Here is a 23,439-nt window from a genome sequence, read left to right as displayed (position 1 = left end):
TTTGGCCACCTAATGAGAAGGAAGGACTCACTGGAGAAGAGCCTAATGCTGGGAAAGATTGAGGGCAAGAGAAGAAGGGGACGACAGAGAATGAGGTGGCTGGATGGAGTCCCTGAAGCAGTAGGCGTGAGCTTAAATGGACTCCAGAAGATGGTAGAGGACAGGAAAGCCTGGAGGAACATTGTCCATAGGGTCGCGATGGGTCGGACACGACTTTGCAGCTAACAACAACAAGATGTCCAGACACGGTGCCCTCTGGTGGCAACCTGCAAACAACAAGCCTACATTTATGTTACCTGCAATAATAGGTGTGTATTCATGCCATGCAAGCAGCACACCTAGTGGGTAAAGAAGGAACTATGCTGAAGCCTTTACTCACAGAGACCATCCGCTGATGGTTAAAGAAAAAACTTTGCTGAAGCCTTTACCCACGCAAAAGACGCCCCCTAGTGGGTAAAGAGGGAACTTCACTGAAGTCTTTACTCACAGAGAGCATCCCCTGGTGGTTAAAGAAGGAACTTCACTGAAGCCTTTACCCATGCAAAAAGGCTCCCCCTAGAGGATAAAAAAAGAAATTTGCTGAAGATTTTACCCATGCAAAAATCGCCCCCTAGTGGTGAAAGACTGAAATTCACTGAATTCATCCAAAATAGCTAGGAAATCTCCTTAGCCTGCCCCAGCCATGGTGGAATGTCCTATTGGTCCAGGAGAACCAACCAACCTTGAAGAGCTGCTCCAACCAACCAACCCTGAGAAGTGCATAGAACCTGAATTCCAAGCTTCGGTGGGGCCAAAGACATTTCAGAAACCCTATAACCTGAGGCAACAAAAAAAGCCTACGGAAGTCATGCGGTCAAAACTGATGGAGGAATGGGATAGGCTCCATCAACGTCATGAGGAGGCCTGGGAGAAGCTGTGGGTACTCTACCTCATGTCCCAAGATAGGCTTTCCCCAAGCCATGTTCGTTCTTTAGAAGAGGATATGGACAGACGTTTCTTAAAATGGACTGACTATGAACGCCACCTCATAGACATCCATTTACAACTAGGAGATTCAAAACTCAAAGAGGAAGTGCGATGCCTCGAGCTGATAAACGAAGAACGCAAGAAACTACTTCAAAGCTTCAAGGAGTCTATCCAAGCCAAACTTGAGGCGAAAAACACACCATTCGAGAAGGCCAAGTCCAAAGTGTCCCATCATTCGCAGACATCATCTCAGCAGTCACACATATCTTCCTCTCACTCCTCGAAGAAAGCTTTGCCCTCACGTCCCAAGTCACCATGGTCCGAGGTGCACAGCAGAGTGTCACAACAACCTCATGTCTCAGGCACCTCCCATCATTCTAAAACTTCTCATCACAGCAGCGTGCCACAGCAATCTCATGTCTCAGGCAGTTCCCAACACTCCAAAGCATCTTTTCACCATAGCCATAGCTCCCGAGTCTCCAGAGCAGAGAGCCTGGTTGATCAAACTGCACAAGCATGAATCGATGCTGCAGAGGCAATAGCAGTTTTACATGTAGCAAAAGCAGAGCAACTGGAAAAGGAGCAAATGGCCATGGCTCAGGTCAGGCTTGAGTTTTTGCAGCATGAATGGAGACAGCAAGAACAGCAGCAAGAGTTTCAGCCTTACAGGCGGAGGCTGAAAGCACTTCCTTTGCACGCAATTTGGAAGGGCTAGAAATTGAAAACTTGCATAACCGTGTGCAGGCCTACATTGATGACCAGAGCACACCACAACCTGAGCAGACAGGAGCGCCACAGTTAACCACAAAACTCCCAAGACCAAGTGGACAGGAAGGGGAATATCAATGACCAGATGTGCCAACCAGTCAGCCGACATCCGGATCACAAAACCTTCCCCCCAGAGCTGCACAACTGACTTCAACGAACCAAACCACAGATGGTAACTGGATGAGTCCATCTGTAACGATGATGACTTCACAGCAGGAGAGCACACAAGAAGTCACGATTCCTGAGCTCATTGCAAAGGCAAAGGAATTCCAGCCAGAACTTCAAGGCCCTTCATCTGTGCCACGGGAAGTTACCCTCAATAAGAAGTATTTCAAAGAAAACTGCCAGCTGTCTGTGCCACAATCCCCTGCTCTTGGGAGCAATGCTTATGAGGATCAACAAGAAGCAACTGATCGTGCTCCTGACCATACCAGCCCAGCCTGACGGCAAATCCTGCACAGCACCAATGGTTCCTGCAACATCCTGGAGAAGAAGATTGGATTTGGGAGAGTACAAGGTCTGCTTCAAATGCTGTGAATCTATGGAACACGCAGCCAAAGCTTGTGCAGCTAAGGGGAAGTGTCACCCAAGCAAGAGTGACAAGCACCCAGGAGCGCTGCATCCAGACTCTGAGCAGCTACAAGAAGCAGCTTCGACTCCTCCTTCAACCAAGGAGCCCCAGCATGGTTCCAAAGACCGCCCAGAGTTGCCCGCCAAGGTCAACTGCATGTCAGTATGTAGTGACTTACCACTACCAAGTGCACCCACAAGTGAAGAAATGCCTTTCACAACATATACTGTGTGACAGAGCACGGCAGGGAAGAAAGTCACTGGACTCCGCATCCAGTTGTTAGATAGAAGTTCACAGTTCCTACCGTTGCCATTGCCAGAATGGGATGCCTTAACAGATGATCGCAGTCAAATTCCAACACCAGAGGTAGCACGTATCATACCTCACCTGAAGCACATGGATGTAGGTAACATGTAATGCTGCTCCATTGTCCAAAGTCCAAAGTAGGTGTCTGTCATACTCTGGTTGAGGCTGTGGATCATTGGTTAAAGCCAATGTAGCAAGTGGAGCTTGCGGATCATGCCTGGGACCACGACTACGACCTTGTTGTCCGCCTCTACCTCTGCCTCCTCTGGAATCTGTTCCTCTGGGCTGGTATGTGGCAGGCGCTGGAAACCGTTGGGGACAATCCCGGGTGGCATGTCCCACACGATTGCAGATGTAGCATCTTGGCATCCTTGGAACGTAGGCTCTTCCACGGAAGGGACGCCTCACTGGAGCCTTCGATGCAGGTGGTTCCCTTAAATGTGGCGCAGCTTGCATAAGTGCCTCTTCTTCGGTTAAAATTCTGCATACATGATCCACTGTGCGTTGAGCAATAGGCACTTGATTAATCTTAGAAATGGCATATTTCCATTCATAATAGTTAATAATAATGCTGATCATTTGAAAGTCATCAATAGGATAGCCTTTTTCACCCAGTTCTTTTCTTATTCCTTTCATTTTGGTAAGTGTTCTCCAATATGTTCACCAAGTTTTAATCTAGAACCATGGAACTCAGACAAAAGCAAACAGGTAGACTCAATGGATGTAGGCCGGTAACATGCTTCTAATTGAGCCCAAATTTGTTGGGCAGTTGCATCTTGTGAAAAAATGAGCTGCAATTCAGTGTCCATGGACATCAATAACGTTGTGCATGCTCTATTATTCAAGTCCCATATGTCAGGAGGCCATGGCTGGGCAGGAGGATTAAACACCATCACATGGGTACCTTCTCTACGAAGCAAAAGTCCAACCTCACTGACCCATGCCCTGTAATTCTGTCCTGACCACTTCAATTTTGAATCACCAGCCAGTGGTACAATAGAGGGTGCCTGTTGAGGAACATGCAATTGGGGTACTGGCTGTGCAGGTTGTGCAATTGGGACTTGGCCTGCATGAGGCACTGGTTGTGCAGGCTGTGCCATCCGGACGTAACCAGCAGGGGGCACCAGTGGCACCTGTGCCAGGGCCTGCGGCAGTTGCATTGAAGCTGCTATAGGTACTGGTGCTGGGGGTGGCTGTACTTGAGCTGCAATGCCACCCTGGCCAGCAGAAGGTGCTGGCGCTTGAGCTGCTACATTAAGTTGGCCTGCAGTCAGCACTGGCCTTTGTATTTGAGGAACCAGTGGAGGCTGCACTTGGGGTGAAAGCTGCTGTGCTCCATCTGAGACAGGAACTTTAATAGTAGCAGTATTAATAGGCATTCTAGCTGAAGCTCCCAATGAATGAGGAGGCGTGGCAGCTTGGAGCGATGCCTGCTGAAGGGATATCTGTGAAAATGCATTCTGCATTCTTTGAAATGCATCTTGTAAAACAGATTCACCAGCTGATGGTGCTATAACATTAGATTCAGGCACCATTGTATCCTCACGTGTCATTTGACACAGAAGGCAGTCAGGCTCCCATTCGTCTGACACAAGATTCCACTGTGGGCATGCCTCTGTCTTTGAGGAAGAAGGCAAAATGGCGATCCCTTGTGGGTGTGGCTTTGCTTGTGAAGAGGGAGGCAAAATGGCCGATTCTGAAAACTGAATGCCAGCAGAGGCTCTCCCATGCTTTTTATACCGTGCTGCACACAACTTTGCGTTTTGCAGCTCCATTCCCTAAGCAGGCAGGCAGGGCGCGGAGGTCCGGAGACTTGCGCGCACCTCCCCAAACCTCCCCAAACTTCGGCAGGTCTCCGGACGGCGGCGGCTTGGGAGAGGTGCGCGCGATCCTGGAAGCACCGAAGCCTCGGCCGCGCGCAAGTCCTCGGTAAGCTCCGGGCGGTCACTTGCTTCGCGTCTCCTGAGGGAAGGGGGGGCGACTGGAGCGGGCGTGTTTCCTCGCCTGCTGGGCGCCGCGATTTGCCCGGGGAACGCGCGGGCCCCGAATGGCAGCGTGGAGCGAGGAAGCGGACAGCCAGGGCTTCCCCGAGAGCCGCGGCCACACAGGGTATTCCTGTGTATTCAGGCTTGCAAAATGGCGGATCGAGCCTCTGCTGGCGGCAGAGGCTTGCAGAGCGCGGATCCAGCCTCCGCCGGCGGCGGAGGCTTGCAGAACGGCGGATCGGCTTATACTCGAGTCAATAACTTTTTCCAGTTTTTGGGGGTGAAATTGGGGGTCTCGGCTTATACTCGAGTCGGCTTATACTCAAGTATATACGGTAGATTGGCTGCCACTCAGGCTAGTCCCTTTGTATTATGCATTCATTTTTTGTGAGCTTGGAACCACTGGTCTCCCTTTAATGCTGTTTTTAGAGTGTCCACTATGTCTTCCCCAGTTTCGGATTTTGCTTTTGCCTGCCTTTGGGTGGTGACTGGTGCTGAAAGCTGGCAAGATGGAATAACCAGTCTGACTATTTTGTGCTTGGAGTTGTATTTGGGGCATCCTGGATAGTGCATTGGCTAAAAATAATTTTTCCCCTGAGAGGTAGCAAAAATGAAGTTAAATCAATTAAAGTACTGAGCCCACTGAGCTTGCTTGGGCAATAGCCTCCAGGTTGTTTTTAGGGTTTCTAGATTTTTATGGTCAGTCCACTCCTTGAAGGGGTCTTTTTTCCTTCCTTCCTTCCAGAAAATGCCTCCATGCTAAGAGTACCTAGCACATTGCATAAGCCTCCTTCTTCCAAACTGCCCACTGCCATTCAGTGTGAGTTTCCTGGCGGTGTACACACACAGTTGTAGGGCACCCTGGCCATTCCTTTGTAAAAGAACTGCCCCCACTGCCACATTGCTAGCATCTGCCTGAATAATAAATGGGGGTGTTAGGATCTGGGTCCTTTAGCTTCCTTTTGAAGCAAACAGCTTTAGCACTGGTTTGGAAGCTTGGTTTGAGTCCCCCCAATTTTTTATTTTAGCAAGTTGGTGATGGGGAGGGTGGCCTGGGCAAGTGATGGGATAAATTGGCAGTAAAAATTTGTGAACCCCCAAAAGCTTTGCAGTTGTCTTCTGGTGCAGGGTGGATCCACTCCAGCCCCACCCTAACTTTCTCAGGGTCCATCTCTATCCCCTCATGAGAAATACGGTAGCCCAAATAGTCAATTTTACTCTGGTGGAACTCGCATTTTGGAAATTTAGCATATAGTTGAGTAGCCCTAAGTTTTTTAAGCATTGTTCTAACCAGCTTCACATGCTCCATCATAGTCTCAGTATAAATCAGTATGTCATCCAACAAACCTTTGTACTGTACAGGTGCTCATGGAACATCTCATTACCAGCTGCACAAAGACAGCGGGTGCCCCTTGTAGTCTGAAGGGGAGGACCCTGAATTGAAAACACCCTAAGGGGTAGTTAAAAGTTTTTTCCATTTGTTTCCCTCTTTGATCCAAACTTGGTAATAGGTTTCTTGTGCAAACTTATTAAAAAATCTAATGGGATAATGTGTTTCATTACTGGCAGTGGGTAGATGGTTTCCACACACAGCATATCCTGTCTATACATAGGTGCAGGGACCCATCCCTTTTCTCCCAGAATAACACAGGGGCATCCACCCTGGGTCAAGCTTTAGATTTTTGTCTATAAAAAGATGTAGTTTCTCCAATTTCCTAGGAGTCATCGAGTACAATTTGGGTTTGGGTAGTTTAGACCCCAGTAGGATCTCTATGAAGCAGTCTGTTGGCCAGTGGGGTGGTAGTTCATATGAACCTTCTAGCTGAACATATCCCGCAAGTCCCAGTACTCAGGCAGAATTTGGGAATTGGCCTCCTTCCACTCTTACATTGCAGTCTTCACCTCCTGTCTCAGCTTTGGGACCACTTAATTCTTTCCTGGTTTCATTTTAGCTTCAGCCCATCAGATGTTTAGCAGCCCCCTCCTCCAGTTCACATAGGGGTTTCATTTCCATAGCCATGCTAGTCCCAGCACCAAATGTCTCTCCATGCCCAGGACCACAATAAAACTCAGAGTCTCTATCAGCTCGATGATGAATGTCACTGGAATTGCCCCTGCTACAGAGCCATCTAACTGACAGAATGCCCCTGGAACTTTGAGCAGTCTAAGTCTCACTCTTAGTTTCTCCACTAGGATGGGGTTGGCCAAACACCTGATGTATCCTGAGTCCAGAAGGGCCATTAGGCTGGCTTTATGTCCTGAGGATTGGACTATCAGCTCAATGGGGACTTTCATTGGGGTGATTGGGCCACTTACCAGGGAGTCATCATCAGTATCTCTCTCCCCTGGGCTAGTCAGAGTTCTCTCACCATCCCTGGGGGCTGGGGTGAACTCTATGACCTCCACTCTTTCCAGGGCTGTCTCACAGGCTCACAACAATGGCTTGGCAGGCTTTTTGGTGGGTCCCAGGGTTGTTTTCTGGGCCAGTCCATTGAACCTGCACTCAGTGGCCCAATGCTCCTTCCTTCTGTACTTGAAGCAAGCCGTGGAGCATCGTTGAGGGCTCTGGGCACCAGTCTGTGCTTTTGGGGTTTCCTTCTGGAGTCTTTGAAGCATCTATGGTGCACTGCCATGAAGTCATTGAAGTTTCTCAGCTCCGGGGCATTATTATTATGAAGGGGGACCATCTACCTCGCTACGGCTCCTTCTATAGTCATGGTGACACATCTCACCTTGCCGCCCTCCGTAGCTATTTGGGATCATACTCTTGCATGTAAGTCCAAACCTGGGCTAGTAAGAACCCCAGTTGCTGAGGATCTCTGTCAAATTTCATGCCTAGTGGTGGGGTCTTGCACCTTTTTCTTCTCACTGGCACTAGTTCTGCAGGGAACCTATGCTGGACCACTCCTCCAGGTGCTGGGGCTGCAGAGGCTGCTGCGGATCCAACTTCCCTATTGCCTGCTGCTGTGGATGCGGTCACCCCAAGGGTTGCTCAGGCTGCACATGCATCTTGATGTTTTTGAAAGCCCCCCCGCATAAACTTGATGGCTTGCTCCATCATCCAATCGGCCTGGCCATGGTCTATGCCTGTTTCTTCTTCCTCCTCCAGTTCTTCCACTTCTATCCTCTGTTCCCATTGGTGGCTATTGTGGCTTCCATGAGTAAAAATCACCCTTATAGGCTTCTCTTCCCAGTCTTCCTTCTTTCTAACACCCAGGGACCACCTGGCTCTTGGTGAGTCACTGCAGCTCTCATGTCTCTCATCCACTTGGAGAGATCCAGGGCAGGAAAGGGCCTGGACAAAGACTCCCCCCCCCCAGCATTCAATCTCCTCCTGGTCGCTCCCTTGAGCCGACATTGCATGCACCATCCCCACAATAGAGGTGGTATCCTCTCTGGGTTGACCACAATTGCAGATTCCACTTAATGTCAGATCTGCCCCAGTCTGATCCCTTCAGGGAAGTATAATTCTCAATTCTATTTGGTTGAAGAGAAAAGGCACTTTTACTAAGTCAAGCAAATTCTAAAATTCCTACATGCCAATTCAGAACCAAACCTCTGGTTTCCCTGAACTTTCTCCCCATGGTCCCTCCATGTGTAGTCAATCCAGCACTGCTGAGATGTTTTGAGAAATGTTTATATGCACACTACATCATCATGAACAGTGAAACTGGATAAATTTTCATACTGAAATGCACCAGATGGTTTTATATTCAAGGTGAAAAATTAATCATACCTGCGCACAAAAGAAAAATCTATACAAGCAGCTGACCTAAGAAAATTCATAGTGATCTGTCAACATAAACAAGGTTTTCCTTTCCACATATTGTCTCTCACATAATATAACATTGTAATGGTGATGAAGGGCTTTGTTTCTTAGTATAAACAAGTAATAAAAAATTAAGGTGATGTTAACATTGTTCACTGTAGTACTTAAAAGTTTAGTCCAGATAAATGTTAGCTATGAAATGCTCGTAGCTTAATAGTAGAGCTTGTAACTATGAGGTTGCTTAGGTTCATTCACTATTGAATTATAAGGTGTTTTCCTTGAGTTTTTACAAGGGTAAGAATCAAAAGCCATTCCCAAGGCTTTGAATATCACAGTTTCTCTGATACAATTTACCAGACAAATTCATGACTAAATTCTAGTAGGTTTTTTACATATACAAAATGAAGATAATTGATGTAAGGTAATTATTACTAGATTCTTTTTAAGAGAACTCTTTTTTAGAGTAGATTAACCAAAATATATTGGAAGTAAGTTTAAGAGAGAAAATATCTGTTTACCCAGTAAATTATTTTAGATTAACTTTGAAAATACTGGGGATGCAGTTAACTAACCTAGGTAGAGATAGTGGAAAAATTCATGCTTCTTATTATTGTAAATAAATGATAATTTCATGTTCAGAAATAGTTTGAACAAATACCAAACAGAACAAAACCATTTCATTATATTGACCAACTCAGTCCCAGCCAAATGTAAATGGGGCTGGTTATAAATCACAGAGAGACATTTATAAATTAATCATCAATCTGTAAATGCATATATTGATATCTAATTTTTTGCCCAAGAATTAAGAACCTATGCAATAGTGGTATTCTAATTCAATCTGAGAATCAAGGCTGTTACTAACAATATGAATAATAAAGTCAAAGGGAAAGATGGCAGGTCTGGTCCAAGAATCAAATACAAGTAGAATATAAAGAAACATTAAGATAAAATCTATCATATGTGTCAGCACTGAGTCTTCTACTGGGAAAACAACAAATACTAACATTTCTTTTCCTTTCTTTTCAAGCACAGTTAAAGGTGACTATCCCTCCTTTAGTGATGTCAGATTCAACAAAGCCTCAGTTGCTGTCAGGTTTTTCCTATGTAAACAGCCTGGCAATCCTTTGATGTTTTATTATAGGTTGTTGATGTGTAGTTCCTGAAGGCTATGTGACTTTAGTTAAAGGTCCAAATTTCTATAGTAGGTGATCTCAAATGCTGCACCTGAGTTTCTCCACTGGTACTTGGTTTTGGCAATTTAGCATGTCAATGATAAATTCTGCTTCTTCAGATGAAGAAGATGTGAACTATGAGAGTAGGCTCCTAAACATCAGGCTGATCAGTACTGCAAACAGAATTCAGATTAAATGGAACTTTGGTCCAACAGCAATTAAAGTTCTATACTATGGATGTCAACACTATTAACATTGGATGTTCTTGCTTTGACAACACATGGAAATGCAGTCATTTTCTCTATGCTTTTAGAATTAGTCAAAGCTGGGAGGGGGAATAGGGATGAGAGTCCAGCTAGTCATAACAATAATAAGTCAGCCGTGGGAACCCAAGGACATTGGGCCCAGAGCTGATAGTGTTTTGGCGGGCTGGAGAGCTGGGAAGAAAGCCCGCGCTTCAAGCTAATAGGGGAATGTGATTTATGACTTTATTGGAGGAGGGAATTGTGCTTTGTTACTTTGTTTCCAGGGGAGGGGAATTTACTTTTTGGTTTCAGCTATGTAGTGCCGATACTTTCTTTCTTGAATAAAAGATTCTTTAAGGTAAACAATGCCTCGAAGTTCTTTTGAAGGGTTTCATTAAAGTCATAGCATTATGGTTAATATATTTTCAACCCAACATTGTAGGCTAACACCATATGCCTAACATTCTCCCCTTTGGGTAGAATAATATATAACTCTTACAATCTTATGCACATTCTTTCACAATTAGCATTGTGTTTCACAGCACTTTGTACCTTCGTAAAATGGTCTGCAATATTTACATCAGATGAACAATACTCTAGCTGTATTAATTTATCTTTGATACATTGTCTGACATTTAAATAACGAAGATCAGTATGTTTAGATCTTGTTCTTACTGCAGCATTATTTGCCATCTTTATCGCAGCTTGATTGTCCTCATATACAATGAATGGATCATTTACATTTAAACCCATATCTTGATTGTTTCAATCCATAGAGGCTTTTCTTTAATTCCCAACAATCATGGTCTCTATCACTGGTCAATCCTGGTGGTATTCTTAAATAAATAGTATGTTGCAATGGAGCATGTAAATATGCAGTTTCAACATCTACATGGTTAACCATATATTGGTTTTTAGCTGCCCATACTAAAGCTGGTCTTAAAGTAGTTGCCCTCAGACTGGGTGCAAACACCTCGTCATAATCCTCAGTAGTTTGTGTCTGCCTTTGACTTAAGCAGATAACAAAAACCATATCGAGAGTAGTGGTCCAATATACTTAAAATATAACATGACCCTCCTAAACTTGGTTTCATGGGTCCAATTAAATCAGCAAGCACAACTTCCAAAGGTACAGTTGTTTTGAAGCCGTTTATCCTGTTTGCAGGAGTTGCCTTACTCTTTTCCTGATTACAGGCATTGCAATTCAAATACTTACTACATGGCTTCAGTTTAATTCCTTCTACTAACTCAACTGTTTTATGTAGTGAGTTAAAGTTTACATGCCCTAACCGCCTATGCAATAAATGTATACATTCATCATGTGGCTTCTTGTTCTCACATATTGAATTAGCTTTAACTGTACTAACCTGGTTACTTGTGAGAACGAATAAACCATTTTTCAAATTAGCAGTTACACAGGTTCCATTCCTTTCAATAGTGCATTGCTCCCCTCTGAATGTTACCACAAACCCAACTTTAACCAATTCCCTTACAGATAACAGGTTGAATCTTAGCTTAGGCATATATAACATTGGTAACTGTTCATTAATGCATGGACAATAGGAATTACCTTCACCATAGGCCTTCATCCTCCAACCGTTTGCCAGTGAAACATATCGGTTGCTGTTTTTCATATTAATAAACCTCTTTTTCACTTTAGTAATGCATTGTGAAGCCCCACTATCAACAACCCACAATTCATTATTTCTGGACGTTGATTCATCAGAAATAGCCAAACCAATGCCCTTTTTAGCCTTCCCACTGCTATTTACATTCTGTTTTCTACCCTTTCTACAGAATTTGGCTATATGCCCTCTAGCCCCACAAGAATAACATTTCTTGACGTTGTAAGCAGTGGAGAATTGCTGCTCCTCTTGTGGTTGTGTCTCTCTCAGCTGGTCTCTGTCACGCCTCCTTCTGGACTCTTCCAGCAGTCTCCCAGTAATGTTAGTCAAAGTCAGTTCCTCTCTGGTCAGGACTTCCAAAGAAGAAACATACCCATCATAACTCTCATCCAAAGATGACAGAATAATGTAGACCTGATGCAACTCTGAAAAAATCAGCTCCTTTTCATGAAGCTCTTGAAAAGTTGCCTTCATGTAATTTAAATGGGTCAGCATGTCTCCATTCTTCTGCAGACGAGCCCTAAACAGCTTACGTGTAAGGTGTATATGTGCACCCACACTGTCTCGAACATAAAGCCTTCGCAAAACGCCCCAACACCTAGCAGCAGACTCCTCACCACGAATATGGACAAGCTGCTGGTCATTCAGTGTTAGTCCAATAATGCAAAGAGCTTTCTCATTGCTACGTTTAAAATCGTCTACCTTCTTTGCATCCTCTTCGTCATCTGGATCCCAAGCAGTAGTATCTGGTGGGTTATCTACAACAGTCCATAGTCCTTCCTTGCGCGAAAGCAAGCAGCATTTCGTGGACCAAGAAACATAGTTTGTCCCATCCAACCGGGTTATCCAGGAGATGCCTGACAACAGTTCTTGTGCCATTTTACACCAAATAGCTAACACAAACTCAGCTAGGAATACTGTGTGTACTAACTCTCAGTACAGGCCTGGGCCCATAACCAGTGTTAAGGAATTTGTTGTGCAGAGATCTCCTTGTGCTACCAAAGAGTTGCACAGACAAGAAAGGGTACTGAGAGCAGCAAGAGTCACACAAGAATACACTGAGTTGTAAAAGCAAAAAGTAGTTTACTTTTGAGGTGGTGTAAAAACAAAAATGCACAGTCAAAAATAAACAGTCCAGGTCATAAACAATAGCGACAGTCCAAAGAGTAATCCAAACTACAAAGTCTTCTTACCGGTCCAGAGGTCAATACACAGTTCAGGTTTACAACAGTAGTAAACCAACAGCAGAGCAAAAACAGTAATAGTAGAGAGCAGTGAATTCAGAGAGAGAGAGAAGCTACGTTCCTAGCTTCCTCTTATGGCCATGAGAACACTTACACACCCAATGGCCAATTAACTTCTTAAAGTCATAGCATTATGGTTAATATATTTTCAACCCAACATTGTAGGCTAACACCATATGCCTAACAGCCATACATTCCTTTCTAAACTTAAGATTTCCTTATATGTAATCTCATCATGTTTAAATCCCACATTTATATTTTCTATTGCGTGTTTAGGTATTGCCCAAAGTGGTATCTTATAATTTAACTTATGTCTATACTTTTTCCAAACTCGCAACAGAGCAACCTTAAAATATGTATCTTAAACACATTATCCACCTTCTTATCATACAATAAATATGCATGCCATCCAAATCTCAAAAAAAGATTTAGGCAGTTTGGCATGACTTGGCGTGCTTTTAAATAAACCTCCCTTATCCATTTGTACATCCAAAACGCCATTCCAATCTCCCATAAAAATACAGGATTTATAATCCCATTGAATAATCTTGCTGTGCAATAAATTGTAAAAGTCTCCTTGCTGTTGATTTGGTGCATATAATCCAACCAAAAGCGTTTTCTTGCCTTCTATTAATAATTCAATTATAACATATCTTCCTTGTTTATCTGCTTCAATTAAACTCGCTGTAAAAGTATTCTTAACATAAATAACCACTCCATTTTTCTTCTCAGGTGAAGAAGCAATAAACTGTGTGCCCAACCTAGAGTTTACCAAGTATTTTTGATCAGCCGCTTGAATATGTGTTTCCTGCAAACAAATAACATTGTTTTTAAATTGCTTTAGATAGTGAAATACTTTCTTTCTCTTATGTGGTGAATTCAAACCATCAACATTCCAGGTTAGAAGCTTTGTCGCCATCTTTTGCGACCTGAAGCTTTTGGAGCGCGTCTTCCAAAATCACCTGCACTCTCTTTGGCCTCGCTCCTCCCACTGCTTCACTATAAGTAAGTTTTTGCAATTCAATCATAGCTCTCTGCTGATCTTGCTCTTGTCTCATTCGTCTGGCTGCACCGCGTGTCATTCTTTGGTCTCTGACCTCCTCCGTTGGTACTGAAATCTGATCCACTCCAGTAACTTTCTGGAATTCTCCATCTTTCAACTGCGTAGCTCCTTCAGCACCTTGCAAACTCTCACTTTGTGGTTGACGCTGTCCTTCCCCATTCTTCCTTTTGGATTCCAGAAGTGGTATGGGGCCTGCTTTTAAAATATTGGCATAGAAATCACGTGCCTGTAAAACTGTGAGAAGACGATATCTCGTGCCTGCATACATCACCACCATACCTACTGGGATCTCCCATCTGAACTGGATGTCCCGTCTTCTTAATTCTTCTGTCAAGAAAGCAAATTCTTTCCTTCTCCTCAAAATTCTTGGAGGGATCTCTTTTAAAATTAAAACTTCTTGCTCTGCAACTGGAAATTTATTATTATAAAAGGCTTGAATAACCGCATTTCTGATTGCTCTCTTTGTAAAGTACACCACCACATCTCTAAGTAGCTTCCTTTGTCTTGCAATCCAGGAATTAACACGAAATATTTTGTCTATATCCACCATGATCTCTTCTGCTGAGCGCCCCAAAACCTGTTCAAGGGCTTCTGAGACTACTTTTTTCAAATTTTCCTTAGAATCTTCCTTCAACCCTCTAATTCTCACAGCAAACTCCATCTCTCTATGCTGAACCAATAATAAATCGTCGTCCATCTTTTCCATCACCATTTCAGCATCCGTCATTTTGGCATCCAATTTCATATTATTTTGACTAATTTCTTCCACTCTCTCGTTCAGACGTTCAATACAGCCATTCCTTGAAATGCTAATAAGATGTCTGCCCTCACTTCTGTATTCTTCTCCTCAATGAGCTCAGCTAATTGCTGGGTTAATTGCTGGGACTGCTTTTTCAAAGCCTCTTGCAAAACATCCTGCAGATCTTTTATTGTTAAAGCTGGTGCGGGTGGGGGCGCCAAAGGTGGGAGCATTAAAGCCTGTAATGAAGATTGCTGAATTGGCGAAGCCCCCGTGCTTCTAGGAACTTTAGTTGATTTGGCAGCCATTTTCACCCACTTAAATCTGTTGCACACTTTCACTTTTAAAAGTCTCAAGAAAGTTTACTGAGTTAAAGTTAAAATACTTGCTCTGACAGAATTCTCCTGCACCGCTCTGCCTGCATCCAATTAATCCAAAGTTCACTCTCGCTGGCAGGGATGGTTGCAGCGTCCTGCTCTGCTCAAAAAACGTGGAGCAGAGGTGTCCCGGAGTCGGGAGCAAACTCAGGCTTCGTGGGGGGCTCAACCCTTCAACCACCAGTTTCAACTCTGGCGGTCTGAGGGAGCTCTACCCCTGCCTGGGCGCTCAGCCCCTCCTCTTCTCCTGAGGAGCGGGCTTCCGAGCCGCCAAACAGCTGATCATCGCTGTTTTTGGCAGCTCTACGGAGACAGCGGGGCTGGCAGCTGAAATGGCTGCCGTCGATGGAGCCTTGCCACCCGGAGGTCTCATGGCTATTTCTTTTCAAGGGTCTGAGGGGTTCGCCACTGGTTGTAACAGTCCGGGCAAATTCCCCTGCAGCCTCTTAGCCATTGCAGACATTTGGCAGCTGGCCACGTACCTTTCTATATCCTTTTTTATGGATGGCCACCAAAATTTCCTTTTAGTTAAATGTAAAGTTTTTACAAACCCAAAATGTCCTGCTGATTTTGTATCATGGCACAACTGCATGAAATTGATCCTCTGGGTGGCAGGCAATGCCCATCGACCACCGTGGTTTGTGGTCCCTGGAGGAATATGACGCTTCAGCTCCCGATATTTGGTGGAATTTCGGTTGGGGGGAAGGCTCCCTTTCCATAGGGCTTTCCTCCTTTCCTGCCTCATCGTTAGAGATTGTATTTTTTGCAAAGTCCCCCGGTAAGGATCTTCCTTCCAGGTTGACTCTTAATGCAGATCCTGTATAATGTCAGAACCCACTTCAGCCCACATCTTAAGAAAGAAGGACTTGGAGACAAGATTTTCCAAGTAGGGACTTTTACTAAGAAATAGGAGATAGCAGGCGTAATAGACAGGATCTGAGGAATTCCCTCACAGATCAATATTTTTAAAGTGTCCTCAAGCAAACCCCACCCCACAGTTCATTCATTCAGTTCCGGATCAGCCAAGCTCCAGGTGGTAAGGCCATCGTGGGAAAGGAGAGATAACAGTCCATTTGTAGCAGGATCATTTCCACCCTCCTCACACTTCATTCAGAGAAACAAACCAGATTCTGGAGGGTTGCATTTCTCTCTTCCCACCCCCTTTCCTAGTTGCCCTTAAGTTGAGAGGGAATACCTAGTGAGAAAGTAATTGATTATATTGTGATGATAGCAGGCAGGCGGAATAAACAAAGGTTACATTTAAGGGAGGAAGTGAAAGCCATAAAGTTCCATGCCTTTTCCCTCTCCCCCTTGGGAATGGTAGAATCCAGGGGAAGATGAGATTTGGGTTTAGCTCAGAGGAGATAGTTAGAAATGAAATATAAATGGATTCTGTCATTAAGCTTTCACTTACCTAATGTGGAACTTTCTAAATATGAACATGCCCTCCCCTCCAAAAACCTGTTGCTCTGTGTGTACACATTTACAGGAAGACTATCTAGAGCAGTCACGAATATCTGGGAAAAAGGCAAATGATTTAACAATTTTAGCATTCTCATGTGGGCCAAAAGACCCTTCAGGATGGATTTGCATAATTCTCCTAGCTCTAAAATTGTGAACTTATATCTCTTTAATTAAAAACAAGGCCCAATTGTGATTTTCATCTGGATTATAAACTACACTGTTGTATCACTGGGGAATATTCTTTAAAATTCAAGCCAGAATTTAATGTGAATTTGATGTAAATACTTATGTTTCCATACTTGGAACTCCTCTCAATGTTCCTAATTACCCTATCCCAGGTACCACACAATTACTTTATTGACAATGTGTGTCCAGTTGTTTGCAGTTTAGAGAGTTGTGTGAATATAAATTATTATTAGTCTAACAATCTTTTAACATTATAAAGAAAATACAACAGGCTATAACTTTAAATCAATAATAATATATAAATCTTCATTGCCATATTCATTGATAATATTAATTATTTTCTCTTTTATATTGTAGGTCATTTTTCCCTAAACAAAAATGAGAAAAGACATAATGGAATTGAAAATGACTCCAGTTATATAAACAGGCTACTTCTTTTGATATCTCCTTCTGGATATATTTGATTTTGAAGAATCTACCCATGTGATGTAATATCATTTTCCAAAAATGTCTTTTAAATTGAGACAAAGTGATTGTAAGGATGCAGTGAATCTCCAAGAAGCAAAGGAACATTGTATTTCTGCAACATGCACCATTTGACAAATTCAAGTGATTGTCTTATCAAATGACCAGCCCTTACTGTACATAAAAACTGTACAATTGCTTTTCTGAAATCTGGAGCTAAGATGAAGGACGTGTCAGTCAAAATTTACTTTTTACTTGGCCTAACTATCACTGCCCCAATACAAGCTCTGAATAAGAAAACAGATTGCCCACAGTCATGTTCCTGTGAGATACGACCGTGGTTTACTCCTAGATCAATATATATGGAGGCATCAACAGTAGACTGCAATAATGTAGGCCTTTCTACTTTTCCATCTCAACTGCCTGCTAACACACAAGTACTACTTCTACAAGCAAACTGTATTAAAAAAATTGAATATCCTCGAGAATTTCCTGTAAATCTTACTGGTTTAGATTTGTCCCAGAACGGTTTGTCTACAATGGCTACTATTGAACTTAAGATAACTCAACTTCTTTCAGTATATCTGGAGGAAAATAAACTTACAGAATTGCCTGACAGATGTTTCTTTGGACTTAATAATCTCCAAGAGCTTTACATTAATCACAATCTACTTTCTACAATTGCATCAGGGGCTTTCACAGGCCTTGATAACCTTCTTAGGCTTCATCTCAATTCAAACAATCTGCAAATAATTAACAGCAAATGGTTTGAAGCTATTCCAAATCTGGAGATTCTTATGATTGGAGAAAATCCAATAAGCACAATTGAAGATATGAACTTTAAACCCCTTATAAATCTGAGGAGCCTGGTTTTAGCAGGCATAAATCTCACAGAAATACCAGATAATGCCTTAGCTGGTCTTGACAATTTAGAAAGCATCTCTTTTTATGAAAACAGATTAATTAAAGTGCCCCACAGAGCTCTTCAAAAGGCTATAAATCTTAAATTTTTGGATCTAAACAAAAATCCCATTAACAGAATACAAAGAGGGGATTTTAGCAACATGATACACCTGAAAGAATTGGGAATTAATAACATGCCTGAACTGATATCTATAGATAACCTCGCTGTTGAAAATTTGCCAGATTTGAGAAAAATAGAAGCAACCAATAATCCAAGGTTATCATATATACATCCTAATGCATTCTATCGCCTTCCACAGCTGGAATCACTCATGCTCAATAGCAATGCATTGAGTGCGTTGTATCACAGTACAATTGAATCTTTACCCAATCTCAAGGAAATCAGCATACATAGCAACCCAATGCGTTGTGATTGTGTCATTCGATGGATTAATATGAATAAAACAAGCATCAGATTCATGGAGCCAGAGTCACTATTTTGTGTAGATCCTCCTGAATTCCAAGGCCAGAATGTAAGGATGGTTCATTTCAGGGAGATGATGGAAATTTGTCTTCCACTTATAGCCCCAGAAAGTTTTCCTGCAAACTTAAATTTAGAAACAGGTAGCTATGTTTCCTTACATTGCCGAGCTACTGCAGTTCCAGAACCTGAAGTATATTGGATTACTCCATCAGGACATAAGCTTTTACCCAATACTGTTTCTCTTAAATATTATGTACATTCAGAAGGAACATTAGAGATCAGTTATATAACACGAAAAGAAAGTGGCTTATACACGTGCATAGCAAGTAATTTAGTTGGTGCAGATTTAAAATCCATTATGATTAATGTGGATGGTTTTTTCCCCCAAGAGAATTACAAGCCTTTCTCTATAACAGTAGAAGACGTACGCTACAATTCCATATTAGTATCCTGGAAAGCAAATTCTAAAATTGTGAAATCTAACATTAGGTGGACTGTCTTTCCAAAAGATGGAAACTCCCTGACTTCTCAGAGTGTTCGAACTCCATCACATCAAAAGGTCTATAATTTTACGCATCTCATCTCATCAATGGAATATAAAATTTGTATAGACATCCCCACTATCCGGCTTCAGAATGCAAGACAGTGCATCAATGTTACAACAAAAGAATTAGATCCGGCAATGAGAAATTGTGAGAAGAGCAGCAGCAGCAGTACTACAGCTCTTTTCTGCCTTGGTTTTCTTTTAGGATTCTTTTGTGTTGTCACTCTCCTCAGTTGCATCTGTCATGAAATGAACTGTGATATAGGACACAGATTTTTCAGAATTATCTGAAGAAACAATCTTTTTCTTTCAGTGAGCTTTATCCTCCTTTAATCAGCTCTTGGGATGCTGATAAAGAGAAAAGCACAGCCCTTGAAGTTCAGGCTACAGTTATAGAGGTTCCAATAAACATGTAATGAAAGTTAAGGTTATTGGACTTTATGTTTTAAGGTGGGAGCATCAATACTCTCTTTTATTGTGCTCAGTTAAAAGATGAAAAATGATTCCTTTATAGAAACAGTGATTACAAATGGTAATTACAAATACAAATATTTACTGTTGTAGTAAATTTTTTTACAAAGGAAACACCTGTCTTTGGAAGTTCTGTACCAACCATACTGTTTTCTAAGACTTTATATGTGACTTCTTAAGTACTTCTAAGAGGTACTTAATGCTGTCTAAACAAGTAGATAAGATTTTTTCTGTATTTGTTGTTTTTTAATTATATGTAGAATAGTGGGACTGAATAAGGCCCTCCTCCTGTGTTGTATGATACACTAAGCTACGAGTTTTGCATAAACAAATAAAACTAGAATTGACCTGTGGTGTAATAAAATGAACAAAGTCTGTAGAGTAGCCACAGTGAATATGTGAAACTTTTTTATGATGAAAAATACAAGTTTTAATTACAATCAAAACAGTTTCAATATTTTTCTTTCTAAAGACATTATTCTGGAATATATTTTCCAATACATAATTTAATTCGTAATAGAGATATGTTTCTGAAGAAATACACATGTGGTTTTTGAAAGCTTGTTTTAGATTGTGCACTTGCAATGCGATCCTAAATATTTCTAAATAATTTTGGAAAAGTTGCATTGTCTGGTCCATTAGCTGGACCAGGCAAATCAATTTTCACAAGGTAACAAAAACAATAATGTCATTGGATTGAGATTTAATTTATAATACAAAATGTATGCAGCAAACTACTGTTTTAATGTACTTAAAATTATAATTAACTGCATAGTGTCCTAATTCTATAAATCTTTACCCAAAAATGAAATCACTGTATTCAATTAGATTTGTTCACAGCTGAACTGTTTAGAAAATAATTTCACAGCCTAGCTGGTTGCATCAAGTTCTAACATATCCCAAAGGTTGCTGGCAATCTACCGTTGTGTGTGTTTGTGTGTGGAAGAGGGTGGAAATTCTACTTTTTTTGTTAAAGACAATAAGGAAATGAATTTTAGATCAGATGAACATTTCTCCAGTTCAGAATCAAATGAAACTGAATAAAGTCAGTGGTGAGAAAGAAGTAAAAGAGGTAAAAATGAAAAGATATAAAGCTACAACATGGATCAAGGTGGAACTTTGGGATGCTTTAGGAACCTTTCATTCTTCCATTCTAGCAACACCGCATCCCATTTAGTGTTTTTCTAATGCCACAAAGCACCAGCCATGAATATGGTGGGAAAAGGGGCAGATTTTAAATTTAAAATCATCTTAATTTTAAGAAACAGACTCCTTAAAAAAGCAGTAGCATTTGTTCAGCTTTCTGCAGAATTCTGGAAAAGGTAGGTCTAAATGCTCTTGCTAAGTCTGCTTCTCTGTGAACTACAGATAAATTCTGTGCTTCTACTTCTGCAAATTCTTAAACACTTCCCCTATTCATTTCATAACTACCGTATTTTCCGGCGTATAAGACGACTGCGCGTATAAGACGACCCCCTACATTTCCTGTTAAATTATAGGGTTTGGGCTATACTCGCCGTATAAGACTACCCCTCTTCCAACGCACACCAAATAAAAATTAAAAAACATCAGATTTGATTTTAATATGGTAATTTTAATTCAAATGCTTATGACATGCAGGTGCTTAGTAGGAAAACTGTCACTTATAAACATAAGGCTGTTTGTCATCAAACATGTAAGCATAAGACAGTGCAAGTGGATTAAACTATAATAATAATAATAATAATAATAATAATAATAATAATAATAATAATAATAATAATAAGAAGAAGAAGAAGAAGAAGAAGAAGAAGAAGAAGTAGTAGTAGTTGGAGGGGACCTTGGAGGTCATCTAGTCCAACCCCCTGCTAAGGCAGGAAACCCTATACCATTTCAGACAAATGGCTGTCCAGTCTCTTCTTAAAAACTTCCAGTGTTGGAGCATTCACCACTTCTGGAGGCAGGTTGTTCCACTGGTTAATTGTTCTAACTGTCAGGAAGTTTCTCCTTAGTTCTAAGTTGCTTCTCTCCTTGATTAGTTTCCATCCATTACTTCTTGTCCTGCTTTCAGGTGCTTTGGAGAATAGCTTGACTCCCTCTTCTTTGTGGCTGCCCCTGATTCCAGCAACCATTCCCTATTTTCCTAATTCACTTTTTCACTTTTCCTAATTCACTCTAAAGCTTTCCCTGCGCAGAGCCTTAAGTAACACAAGCTGCCTGCAATTAGTGCAGGTTCGCATCCCACCAGGCTCAAGGTTGACTCAGCTTTCCATCCTTCCAAGGTAGGTAAAATGAGGACCCAGATTGTTGGGGGCAATAAGCTGACTTTGTAATAATGCTGCTGGGGGGGGGGGTGAAAGCCCTAATAAACAGGCATATACACAGAATGAAGGCTATTGCTAAGCACATTGATTTGTGCTTTAAATTGTAAGCCACCCTGAGTCTTTGGAGAAGGGCAGGATATAAATGGGATTTTTTTTTAAAAAAAAGACCAAATGGGAGATCCGCTCCAGGTTTTCCAGCCAGCCCGTCCAGTTCCTGAGTCAAATGTGTCCTTAGAGCTAAGCCCCTGCTCTGGCTGCTGCCTTCCCCACCTGCCTTTCAAGTTGGGATAGACTACAGCTGCTCTTCAACTTTAGAAGGAAAGACGCCCAGACCCCAGCCTGTAAAAAAATCACAGACTGCAGCTTCTTCTCCAATTGGTCCCGCTTTCCCTGCACAGACTAAATGGGAGATCCGCTCCAGGTTTTCCAGCCAGCCCTGTCCCTAAAGTTTCAGCACCCGGCGTATAAGACGACCCCTGAATTTGAGAAGATTTTCATGGGTTAAAAAGTAGTCTTATACACCGGAAACTACGGTATGATCAATTGTACTATATACATATACAGAGATTTTAAACTGGTGCTTAATCTTTATTTAGGAACTAAAATAACTCATATCCCTGGTTAAAGATGCTGAGCTTTTCAGATGGAGAACTGACAGCCCAGATTTGAGACCTGAGCTCCGTGCAACAGGATGAGCATGCTGGCCACATGACGACAGAAATTGTCTTCGAACAATGCTGGCTCCCTCATCCAAGAAACATTGATGAGCATTGTACCCTAGAGTTGGACACGACTGACAGGGAAATCTTTATCTTATATATAGCATTTAAATTGGGGGAAAAATTGTTGCTAAGGTACCTTCTCTCTAAATATATTACACTAAATGACATAAGACAAAAGGAACAAAGTAGGTCAAATTGTTTCCAAATGCTATCAAACCAAAGAATAGAAACAAGCAGTTATTCTAGCCTGATCCTAGAAGATCCATCTTAAAATCAATGTTTTCATTTATTCATGCTAATCCAGTGGATATGAAGCAACCTGTAAGCCTATAAGAGAAAATAAAGAGAATATTCTGGTGACTAGCATTGCATTCTCAAATGCTGGCACTGCATTTAAGGTAAATATTTTGCTGTCCAAATATATATACTTAATTAAAGTATTTGAAAATCACCTACTAATGTATTGCAGAGTTCAAGACAAATGAAATAACAAGAGGGCAATAGAATCAAGTGTACTAGAGTTAAAAACAGTTTTTCCCTTTTTAAAAAGTAAGGTTAAAGATTACGCAGTAATTAACTTTTCAATTTTCAATTTCCAGACTAAATATTCCTCCAATATAAAGATTAGTTGTGCTTGTTTAAGGGAAAAAATCAATATCAGATTTAAGCATCAAATCACAATCATGAAGATGTTATCTAATATAATTCGTATCAGCTACAATGGGACAAAGAGTGAAAAACATCAATCCATATACAATTGGAACATTAAGATAAAAATGGCAGATATACAGAGCAGGAAATAGGACTGCAAGCATTATGTTAAGGGAGTGGCTATTTAGAGCAAATATGCAGAAAGTCAATCACTTGCAAAATGGATAATTAGTCCATGGTTTTCTTCAGAGGTTTTAACTATCTAGAAACTGCCAGTCTATTTCTAAAAGCAATGTTCACAGACAATTTGAGAATCAACAAAGATAAAATCAGGACCATAGCAATGTCAAGGAATTAAATATTGTATAAGGCACTATTTTCAGCCAAGGTCCTTTTAAGCATGATCTCTTTGA

The 23,439-nt window shown here is 41.7% G+C and overlaps 2 protein-coding genes across 3 annotated transcripts in view; one reads left to right on the top strand and one right to left on the bottom strand.

Moving 5' to 3' along the window:
- LRRN3 (leucine rich repeat neuronal 3) overlaps positions 1-19,498 on the top strand; it is a 57,690-nt gene extending 38,192 nt beyond the window's left edge. Inside the window, 2 exon segments of the mRNA XM_081330532.1 lie at positions 16,841-19,155; positions 19,161-19,498. Coding sequence (XP_081186658.1) covers positions 17,170-19,155; positions 19,161-19,295 — 2,121 coding nt within the window. The 5' untranslated portion in view covers positions 16,841-17,169 and the 3' untranslated portion in view covers positions 19,296-19,498.
- The window catches only part of IMMP2L (inner mitochondrial membrane peptidase subunit 2), a 292,279-nt gene that overhangs the window by 164,696 nt on the left and 104,144 nt on the right, over positions 1-23,439 (bottom strand). The window lies entirely within an intron of this gene.

Source organism: Vipera berus (genome assembly GCF_964194415.1).
Source record: "Vipera berus genome assembly, chromosome: 6".
In the NCBI taxonomy this organism is placed as follows: Eukaryota; Metazoa; Chordata; class Lepidosauria; order Squamata; family Viperidae; genus Vipera; species Vipera berus.
This window is presented reverse-complemented; position numbering and strand designations above follow the sequence as displayed.